General features: G+C 43.3%; 1 protein-coding gene across 1 annotated transcript; it reads left to right on the forward strand.

Moving 5' to 3' along the window:
- The first annotated feature begins 3,115 nt into the window (after positions 1 to 3,115).
- On the forward strand, positions 3,116 to 11,670 carry PDCL (phosducin like). Its single transcript, XM_086325366.1, has 4 exons — positions 3,116 to 3,279; positions 5,032 to 5,208; positions 9,000 to 9,181; positions 9,320 to 11,670. Exons 2-4 carry the CDS (start codon positions 5,037 to 5,039, stop codon positions 9,869 to 9,871), a joined length of 906 nt encoding a protein of 301 aa, XP_086181492.1. The 5' UTR covers positions 3,116 to 3,279; positions 5,032 to 5,036; the 3' UTR covers positions 9,872 to 11,670.

The following is an 11,670-nucleotide window of genomic DNA, read 5'->3' on the forward strand; positions in this document are numbered from 1 at the left end:
CTATGGGGTCGCACAGAGTCGGACACGACTGAAGTGACTTAGCAGCAGCAGCAGCAGCAGCTTGTCAGTTTCCCTCTAGAAAAGCAGACAAGACTCATGGTTTCCAGACACCCCGCATCTCCCTGCTCTCTTTTATAAATCCTCTCTTTTAAAAGCCCTGTTGACAAGCACCTATTGATTCTCTTTCATATGAGTAAATCTGTTTGCATATAATTAACTTCTTCCATATTATTCTTTGACAGGGGTATACATAGAAGGAATCTACGAAAAGGTGTCAAAAGGTTGAACCTGGGACATTCCCTTATTTAGAGATCAGAAGCAAAGCAGTTAATGAAGGTATCAATGAAGTTGGAAAAACTAGGAGAAGGTATCCTTCAGAAAACCAAGAGAAGAAAGCCAGAATACTGGAGTAGCTAGCCTATCCTTTCTCCAGGGAATCTTCCTGACCCAGGAATCAAACCAGGATCTCCTGCATTGCAGGTAGATCCTTTACCAACTGAGCTATTAGGGAAGCCCACTCTTCATGAAACCAAGAGAAGAAAGCGTTTCTCTTGAAATAACTGTCAAATGTTGCTGAGTGGTTCTATCTAGGATTTGGTAACTTGAAAGTCACCAGTTACCCCCACAGGTGTGGTTTCAGTGGACTGGGGGCAACAAAAGCCTAACTGAAGTAGGATGAGGAGAGAATGAGGGATCTATTGGTTCTGGCTGTAAAGGAGATCAGAGAAGTGAAATGTGGTTGGCGAGGCATGGTGAAGGAGGAAAGTGAGGTTGACTGGCAAAAAAATATTAAGTTTTGGAACATAATAGATAATACTTTCAGATGATTAAAAATTACAAATAAAACATTATATATAAAAAGTCTCTCTCCCACTCCTGATTCCCATTTGAATTATTTCTTGTATATTCTTCAATGCTTTACTTCCTGCACACATAAGAAAATGGTATTATTTGTCCGTATTTTCATTGCAAAAGGCAAGAAACTAATACATACATAATGTCCTCTATGTTCCCTCCTTTTTTTTTTAAGTAAACAATACATACATGCAACTATATTGATAGGATAAACCTTCCGGAGTGGGATTGCATATGCTAAAGGCACATTGATAGATATTTCTCAGTTGCCATCCGAAAGAGCTGTATCAACTACACTCCTATCAGCCATGTATTCCCCACAGTCTCATTGAGTGCTATCAAACTTTTTTGATTTTTAACAATCTGAACAGTGGAAAATGGTATCTGAGAGGATTTTCTTTTAGAGATGAAAACTAGAAAAACAGAAAGAAAGCCTGAATACACAGGGGAGAGAGGGGAAGAACCTGCAGAAGATTCCTTTTCTATGCTGGAGGAGCAGAATTCACTGCACTGGTGATTCATTTCATAGACCCAGATGCAGGGGGTTGTTGGTACATTTTGAGGGTACAAGTCTCTACTGATTGCTTCTGTTTCTCACTTGAAATAAGAATCAAGGTCATAAGGTAATAAGCCAGGACAGGGGAAGAGTGTCGAAGATGTGAAAGACCAGGTGTGAACTGCTTTGCTTAGAGGGTAGGGGAATAGTCTGCCCAGGGCAACTAGGATTGCTCAGCAGCTCTGAAGGCTCCCTCGAGACTTGCAGCCTTAAACTGAAAGTGAATTTTGAAGGAAAAGGAGCCTCCGTGCATGAAGAAGACCACTGCTTCAGGGAGATGTGAGAGGAAATAAAAAAAAAAAGTAAAGCATTTATCTGGTGGTGGTTTAGTTGCTAAGTCGTGTCTGACTCTTGCAACCCCATGGACTGTAGCCCATCAGGCTCCTCTGTCCATGGGATTTGCCAGGCAAGAATATTGGAGTGGATTGCCATTTCCTTCTCTAGGGGATCTTCCCAACCCAGGAATCAAACTTGGGTCTCCTGCATTGAAGGCAGATTTTTTACTGACTGAGCTATGAAGGAAGCCCAAGCATTTATCTAGTATTTAACAAATATTTTGGCGGACTCTCCTATATAGAGACTATTGCTGGGTGCTGGCTTGTCACTTACTTTAAAAATTTTATTATTTTTGGCCACCAAACAAAGTGTGGGATCTTAGTTAACTGACCAGAGAAGGAATCAGGGGTCCCCTGCATTGGGAATGCAGAGTCTTAATCACTGAACCACCAGGGAAGTTCCTGGCTTGTCACTTAGAGCAGATCACAAGCATATTTAAGTTGGCTGTTCACAAAATCTGATTACGGTAAGATTATTCACTCTGCAAACAAAAATACAAAAAGTTACCATAGGATCTCTTTATATGAACTTTTCCTAAATTTGGGGATGGGCGTTTTGACTCTTGATAGCCTGGACAAACAGTTTCTCAGAAAAACATGCGCATATACAAATTTGCAGACAAATGCAGGTGGGTTAGAATCACAAATAAAGAATCTCAAATTTTAGGGAAATAAAACTTACCTATATTTTAAACAGTGTACTGTTTTAGTATATTTTGAATGATTCAATTTACACAAAGCTTTCTAGGAGCTACTTCATGTTGTGTATTCGGTGCCTGAATAAGGGCTCAGAATCTGAAATCATTTTACGTTTCCAAAAAGTTCAAAAAATAGTATAGAGTTCCCCTATACTCTTCTCCCAGAATTCCCTGAAGTTTACATCTTACATAACTGTAGCTCAATTATCAGAACTATTGATAACAATACTATTGTTTCTTGATACACTTTATTCAAATTTCATCAACTGTCTCATTCAAGTCCTTTTTCTGTTCCGGAATCCAATACAGGATTTCACTTTGCGTTTAGTTGTCTCGGACTTGACTTTCTTCTTTTAATCCAAAGTGGCTGTGTGTTCTTGGGCAAAATTAATGTCCAAGCCTTTCTTCTGTCTTACTAGACGTGATGTGATTAACAATCAATAACAATACATGTAGAATGTTTTCGGACAGGTCAAAGACAACGAAATTGTTCTTATTGCTCAAAGCTGGGCATATCTAGCGTGGCCATTCGTTCAAATTAAAACAAAAGTAAAGCAAATAGAAGAGTATTACTTTTGTCGAGAAGTTTGTCCTAAAGTAGGACCCGTAGCTTCCCGCTAGGCCGGCCAGGATGCGCTTCCTCTAATTGGGCAGCGTGTGTCCGCGCTGACGCAGAAAGGCTGCCCTATTGGTCCGCGCAGTCGGGACTCAGGCGGCTTTTCTCTTCGTGCTCAAGGTGCCGAGCCACTTCTCTTCCTCCAGCCGAGCGTTACCCTTCTTCCCGAAGTGCCAGCCTGAAGGATTGGATTGAACGAGGCCGGGGAACTGCACTAAGGTCAGCCGGGAAGAAGCGGCAGGGATAGGGTGTGAGGTGAGAGGTGGCAGAGTACAGGTGGTCGGCAAGCCAGGACGAGATGGCCCGGTTGGCGCGGCCCCCGGACCCCCAGGGTTTTTGCGGCTTCCCGGCTCCCTCCGCTGGCCCCACCTCCCTCGGGATCCCCCAAGGTTCCGCGCCTCTTTGCCTCCCTTCTGCGGGCCCCGCCCTCGACTTCTTCCCCCGAAAGGCCCCGCCTCCTCCGCGAGCCCTCCCGCGGGCCCCGCCCTCGGCCCCCCTTCCCTTAAAGACCCCGCCTTCTCCGGGAGACCTCCCGCGGGCCCCGCCTTCGGCCCCTCCCCTTAAAGGCCCCGCCTGCTCCCCATCCCCTTCGCTGGCACTGCCCTTGCAGCCGCCTACCTAAGGTACCGCCCTCACCGTGTACGCATCCCTGCCGAGTCTCTTGTCTTTTCACCTTGCACCACCAGGGCCCCTCTGCCTCTTTAAGTTAGGTTTGGTTCCATTTCTCTCACCGCCCCCCGATCCCGGCTTTGTTCCTGCATCTTTTTTTTTCAGCCCTGCCACTCTGCACCCCCTCGCCCCCGCTTCGTCTGGCTGCCCGGGTCCCTGGATATCCCCACAGATCCGGGCTGTCTCTGTGAACCTGGCAAATTGTGCAGAGGCCTCGTGCTGGGCATTGGCGATCTCTTTTTTCAAGACCTCCCTGCCCGGTGGGAGAAGTCACTTTGTTACGGAGTCTTAACAGGGGCGTGGATGCCTGTAATCTAGGAAGCATGATATTGCAATGTTCAAAGGAAGGCATGCTGGAGTTACAGCCCCTTCTGGAGAGATCCTCAGGCAGACTTGTGAGGGACTAAGCTGTACTTTTCTCCCCAGATGTCCCAGGCTTCTTCTGATGCAGAAGCTTGGCTCTCACCACCCTAAGTCGTGTGCAACTCTTGCGATCCTATAGACTGGCGCTCCAGGCTCCTTTGTCCATGGGATTTCCCAGGCAGGAATACTGGAATGGGTTGCCATTTCCTTCTCCAGGGGATCTTCCTGACCCAGCGATCGAACAGGTGTCTTCTGCGTTGCAGGTGGTCTCTTTGCCGACCAAGCCACATTAGGAAACTTAAACACCGGGGAATTATTAAACCTTGTCATGGGCCCCTCTTTTAACCAAAGTTGGTAGGGCTTTCTAGCCCTCACTGGGACGTGGAAGGCAAGAGATGAATGAGTGATGGGCTTAGACAAGCAATGTCTCAGCATCCCACTCTTGGTGCTGCTTTTTGGATTTTTTCCTGAGAATTCTTATCCAGTTTTTCAATTACCAGCAGTCTTGCTTGGTAGGTAAACCAAAAAGTATGTGTAGATAAAAATCCTAAGTCACTCTGTAGACTGCTCCAAGCCACCATCCTACTTCAGGGTATACTGTGTGTACACTGGGTATACTGTTCAGAAGGCAGTGACCCACCCCTTGAGTCTGTCTGAGTGAGGAACCCCCGGGATCTGAGCCCAGCTCAACTGTTTGCTATAAACTTTCAGCAGTGAAACTTTCCTCATCTGAGCCTCAGTTTTACCTTCTACAAAAAGAGCATGATAAGCCCTGTCACAGGATCATTGTGTGGATTTGCTGAGATCCTGCTTATGAAAACAGTCACTTTTAGGGTGTTATAAATAGTAGGATCTGAGCGCAGGTGAGCCCCAACTCTTCAGATTCATGTCTGTCTGATTCAAGCCAGTTAACAGCCTGCTGTTGTCGCCTTCTCCCAGGCACGATGACGACCCTGGATGATAAGTTGCTGGGAGAGAAGCTGCAGTACTATTACAGCAGCAGTGAGGAGGAGGACAGCGACCACGAGGACAAGGACAGAGGCAGAGGTGCCCTGGCTGGCAGTTCCATGCCCGCAGATGCGGACTTGGCAGGTGAAGGCATCTCAGTTAACACAGGTACTGGAAATCCTGGGCTCTGGGAATAGGTTTAAAAAATGTCCATTAAATATGTATCAGAAGTCTCATGATCATTAAAAATGTATCAGAAGTCTCATGATCACTTCTCTGTAATTCCAGTCACACATCTAGAGACAACCCAGTGTTACCATTTCACGGTGCTTCTAGCCATTGCACTGCGCAATACTAACATGTATGCATGGCAGTGTGCTGATGATTCAAATAGCCCGATCTGTGTTTTGAGTCTAGCTTCTCAAATGAATAGGTGTTTGATATCCCATAAATCATGGGTATGAGTATATTGGTAGTATAAATTCCTAGCTATGGGATATTTACATTTCTACATTTTGTTATTTCCAAATTGCTGTCAGTTGAGCTGGTACTGGTTTGTAGTTTAAGCAGGAGTGTGACAGTTCCCATATACATGACATTCTGCTGTGTTACCAAACTTTTTTGATACCCTAATGCCATCCTGATAGATGGCAAATGGCACTTCACTGTAGTTTTAATTTTTATCTTTTTAGAAGGGACAAGTCTTTTTTAAAAAATTTTATTTATTTTTAATTGGAGGGTAATTGCTTTACAATATTATGTTGCTTTCTGCCATACATCAACATGAATCAACCACAGGTATACATATGTCCTCTCCCTCTTGAACCTCTATTCCACTCCTCTAGGTTGGGAGTGACGAGTCTTTTTTTCTAATTTTAAAGGATATGTTCATGTCCTTTGCTCATTTTCAAAATTGGGTACTTGGTCTTTTTCTTCTTAGGAAGCTATATATTAAGGAAATTAATCTGTGGTTTGAGTTGCAAATATTTCTATTTTATTGTTGTCTCTTGGTTTTTGTTCTTTTTGTGGCAGAAAGTGTTTTTTTTTTTTTTTTAATTGTTATGTGCTTGAAAGCATTATTTTATAGTTTCTTAGTTTTATTTCTTATGTAAAAGGCCTTTTTCCACTACAGGATTATTAAAAGACTCCCATGCCTTTTAAAAAAAGTATTTTTATGATTTTGTTTGTTTGTTTGTTTGTTTAACACTTAACTGTTGATTTATTTGGAATTCATTTTGTTAAGTGGTAGGACTCCAACTTAATTTTTTTCATATTGCTACCCAGTTATTTCAATATCACTTACTGAATAAGCCATCTTTTCTCCATTGCTTTTGTTTTGTTTTGTTTGTTTGTTTTTATTTTTATTGGGCTCTAGGGGATGGGATGGAGAATACCTTTGTAAGTTATGCCCCACTAGGAAGATGTCCATTCTAACTGACTGGGATAGCTTTCAGAGCTTTTTCTTTTTCTTGGAGCCGCTGCTCTTGCTGGCAGCAGCCTCTTCAGGTCCACTGCTGAGTGGCTCCTCCTTGGAAGACAATTTCTGCTTTTTCTTGGGGACCCTCTTGTTTTCTGACTCATCAGGGTCAGTAACTGGTTCCTCTTTGGGAAAAGATTTCTTCCTCTTGGGAGGACTTCCAGTACCAGCTGTTTCTTCAAGATCACCACTAACTAGCTCTTCCTTGGAAAAAGATTTCTTTTTCTTGGGTTTGGAAAAAGAGACAGATGGGTCTTCCATTTCATTCTCCCGAAGAGCCTCCTGGGGCTTTTGCTTTTTCTTCTTTTTGGGTCTTTCACTTGTCTCCTCACACTCCTCCGGGGCACTGCTATTTTCTAAAGAAGCCAGGGAAATTGCAGCCAGCCTTTTCTTTTCCTTCTTCAAGTGTTTCTTCTCCTGTTTCTTGAGCTTCCTAGTAATCGTGGCAGCCACTTCCTCTGCCTGAACCATTGTGTCCTTCATGACATCCAGATTCTTTCAGGGAATCTCTCCAATCTCATAGAAGGACAGCCACTCCTCAACTTGTTCTCGAAGCTTCTCCCCCAAAACACTGGTGGGCACCTCAGAGAAGCAATCAATTTGTGAGGCAATACTGCATTTGTTTGCCAGGTATCAGGAGATGCGACCTTGTTCTTGGCAGCTGCTTGGCCAGTGAAGGTAGAGTGGAAAATGAGTCTGTATTTTGGGGTGTTACCCCTTGTCTTCAAGGCTCTGGAAACTTGGTCCCTTTGCTGGGCCCAGGGAATCACTCAGACACCAGGACTGGCCATTTCTCCATTGTTTGAAGTGCCAGTTCCATCTTTTACTGAATTTCTGCTTGTATTTGCGTCTTTGGCTGTACTTGGTAGTCTCTCCCACTGATTTGTCTTTTAATATCACAGTGTTTTTTTCTGTTTTAATGACTTACCTGTTTATAGCTGCACTGGGTCTTCGTCGTTTCGCGGGGGCTTCTGGTTGCGGTGCTTGGGCTTCTCGTCGCAGTGGCTTCTCTGGTTGTGGAGCACAGGCTGTAGGGCCCGTGGGCTTCAGTACTTGTGGCACACGGGCTTAGTTGCTCTACAGACCGTGGAATCCTCCCGGACCAGGGATTGAACCTCTGTTCCCTGCTTTGGCAGGCGGATTCTTCACCACTGGGCCACCCGGGAAGTCCTCCCACACTGCTTTAATTATTCCGTTATAACATGCTTTAGTATCTGGTAAGCCTGGTCCCCATACAGAACTCTTCTATGTCATTATTTTCTTAACTCCCGCTTTCTTATTTTTCCAAAGGAGCATGCACACGTGTGTAATCACATATTTTCATCAGAAATGCATTAAATATATGGATGTATTTAGGGATAATTATGCCCTTGTGATGTTGTGTTTTCCTGGTCAGGAATATGGTATTGCTTTTCCATTTATTCAGGTCCTTCTTAGTGTTTCTTGGCAACATTTTAAAGTTTTCTTCATACAGATATTTATATATTTTTTCTAGTGACGACAAATGAACCTTGACCTCCCAGTCTCATGTCTTGTGATGACAAAGGTTTATTTCTCAGTCATGTTACTTGCTACCCGTATCGATCACCAGCAGCCTTGCTTCTGCTTCATATGTCCTGTCATTCCAGGAACGAGGCTGAAGGAGCAGCCCCTTTGGGGACACACTGTTCTCCTGACCAAGTGTAGAGAAAGAGAGGGCTGTTGGAGACATATAACGGCTCGTTAAGTTTTTGCTCAGAATTTAGTGGGCACAGTAAGTCACATGGCCAAACCCTGCATCAGTGGGCTGGGGATACATGTTTTCATCCCAGAGGTGGTATTACAAGTCACGTGGTAAGGGGCAGGGCTATATAGCACGGGGGCCGGGAGGTTTGGGGTTAGTTTGAATAACAGGACAACCTGCCACAATCTTGTTATAAAAAATCAGATAATAAGGAAGTGTGGAAAGAAAAAAGTAAAAGTTCTCTCTCACCAGTCTCCTTACTTCCTGGACATATCCACTGTTAACAGTTTACCTATTTTTCTGGCCCTTTTTCTACATGCAAATATAGAGGTCATACAAATATACATGCACATATACAAATATATGTAAATATTTATACATGAACATATAGTTCTTTTTCTAAAAATTGAAGGATCATACCATGGTATTGTTCTGCATTTTACCTTTTCTTTTTTGACCTAGTATGTTTAGACACTTTTCATGGAAGGGAACCTATAGCTACCTTATTGTTTCTAAGAGTTGCTTTATTTTCCTTTGAGTAGATGAGTCTGAATTCATTTCACTCATCTCCTAACATTGGGTCTTAGTGTAGCCCTTTAATTCTCGCACACCGTCCTGCCATGGATGTGCCTGTGTGTGGACCACGCTGCCCTGTGTGAGTATCCCTGTGCCGTTGATGGAGCCAGCTCTGGACAGATGTGCACTGGCCCCTAATCCCTTGGTCATCTTTGGTCACCTCCACATTCACCCCCAACTCAGGTCCAAAAGGCGTGATCAATGACTGGCGCCGCTTTAAACAGCTGGAGACAGAGCAGCGGGAGGAGCAGTGCCGGGAGATGGAGAGGCTGATCAAGAAGCTGTCCCTGAGCTGCAGGTCCCATCTGGACGAGGAGGAGGAGCAGCGGAAGCAGAAGGACCTCCAGGAGAAGATCAGCGGGAAGGTAATCAGGAGCACCCAGGCCTCGCTCGGAAGCTGCCCCCGATCGCCAGCATTATTAGCATGGCGCCTCACACGTCTTGTGTAACCTGTGTCGCTGTCGGGTTTACATCTCTTACGCTCACTGCTGGTCCCCCCGCAGATGACTCTGAAGGACTTGGCGGTGATGAACGAGGACCAGGATGATGAGGAGTTCCTGCAGCAGTACCGGAAGCAGAGGATGGAAGAGATGCGGCAGCAGCTCTACCAGGGGCCCCAGTTTAAGCAGGTTTTTGAGATCCCCAGTGGAGAAGGATTCCTGGACATGATTGACAAGGAGCAGAGGAGCACCCTCATCATGGTCCACATTTATGAGGACGGCATCCCAGGGACCGAAGCCATGAACGGTTGCATGCTCTGCCTGGCAGCAGAGTACCCGGCCGTCAAGTTCTGCCGGGTGAGGAGCTCAGTGATCGGGGCCAGCAGCCGCTTCACCAGGAATGCCCTCCCTGCCCTGCTCATCTACAAGGGGGGCGAACTGATTGGCAACTTTGTCCGAGTCACTGACCAGCTGGGGGAAGATTTCTTTGCTGTGGACCTTGAGGCTTTCCTCCAGGAGTTTGGATTGCTCCCGGAAAAGGAAGTGTTGTTGCGAACCTCTGTGCGTAACTCTGCCACCTGCCACAGTGAGGACAGTGATTTGGAAATTGATTGACCATCTGGGCCAGTGGCATAGACCCCTCATGGTTTGGGCTGGAAGACACATGTCCGCGTGTTTATTTTCATTCTTTTGTGTGATCTTCCGGCTTTTCCCCCTGTTCTTCATAGTTTCTTTTATGATATGTCAGGTCAAGAAATTCTCTGATCAAATCAGCGTGCTGAATCACCTTGTGGTTAGCCATGAAGTGACTTAACGTTGTATAAACAGGAAGCCAGGCTTTTGAACTGTTTACTTAAGATCCTCTAGCGTGACATCTCTGTTATTGCTTCTAGTCAATATTTACATAGCATCCTAAAGACAGTGTCCTGGAAATTGTGTTCAGATGGTCTCAGAGGTCTCTGCCAGGTCCGGGAGTATAATCCTATAGTTAGTGTGTTATTTGCAACATAAATACTACATTTCCTTCATCAATGATCATATTATATTCACGTGTAATCAGACTCATCGCCATAGAAGGCAGTTAAATTTTTTAACCCCGAGACCCTGTTCTCCCTAGGGTCTTGTTTAAAGGTTCTGGACCACATATGTTTGCCCCATCAACAGGGGTGACCTTTGCTGCTGGAGTCGATGTCCTGCTCAAGTGTTGTTAAGTCTACAGTAGGAGGAAGGATGGAGACGAACTTCCCTTTTGATGCTGGAAGACCAGCTTGATTTAAAAATTTGAGCTCGGATGGAGCTGGGAAGCCTTTTTAAAGAAAGATCTTTGAGTAAGATACCCCTGCTCACCTTTTCTCTTTTTCTCTTTTATTTAACAAGGTAAAATTTTTTTTGTTGTTTAATGTAGCTTTTGTTAATTTATTTTAATATTGGAAAAGTAACCAATATTCAAGAAAGGAAAATTTACCAAAATACAGAAGCAAAAAAAAGAAAATTAGAATAATCTCTAATCTTACTACCTAGGATAAAACACTATTAATATTTTGGGATATTTCCTTCCAAAGTGTTTTCTTTGTATAAACAGACATTTCGTGTGCTTGTTGTTAAAAAAACAGTGGGATCATTCTGAACATACTGTTTTATAGTATGGTCAGTTAATATATCAAATGTTTTTCTGTGTTACTGAATACTCTTTTACAACATTTTAAAGTTGCTGTTTATTCCTTTGTATAGATGTGCTGTGATTTGCTTGGTGGTTGTCTCTTAAAAACAACCTTTTAAGAGGTAGTTCCTCTTAAAAAGGAAAGCAGCAAAGATTTTTTTATTCAAAAAGTAATTGATGTTCATTGTAGAAAATGTAACAATAATTGTTAAACTAAAAAGAGATTTAAAAAGCCTTATAATTCCACCAACCAAAAATAATCCCTGTTATTATTTTACAGGTATCTTTCTGGTCTTCTTTCTTTATGTTTATGATAATGATTGTCTTTTGAGTTTTTTTCCTCTTATTTTTTTACTTTGAACTATGTACATTGTAGGGTCAGGAAAAATATAATCAGTAGTTAAATGCTAGCTTTAAAGTTCAGTTTTGCTTTTCCTGGCTTTTTAGGAATCAACTAACTGTAATGGGGTCTTGACAGTATCACTTGCAGTTAACCAGAAAAAGAAACTGCATGTTTGTTTGTTTTTTTTTAATTAAAAAAAGCTTACTGTAGAAAGTATTTGGGAAGTATAGAAATTAGAAACAGAGACAGCTGTTGTCAGTGTTCTTGTTTATTTCCTTCCAGCTTTTTCAATATTTTTAATAACATTGAGAGCTTATTGAATTTAGTTCAGTGTTTTGTTTAACTTAATATTGTATCATAAATGATGCTTTGACGTGTTAAATTCTAAATAAATAATTTTTAATGGCCTCA

The sequence above is a fragment of the Bos grunniens genome, chromosome 11 (genome assembly GCF_055505025.1).
Source record: "Bos grunniens cultivar Pamir isolate PY7600 chromosome 11, Bosgru_T2T1.0, whole genome shotgun sequence".
Lineage (NCBI taxonomy): Eukaryota > Metazoa > Chordata > Mammalia > Artiodactyla > Bovidae > Bos > Bos grunniens.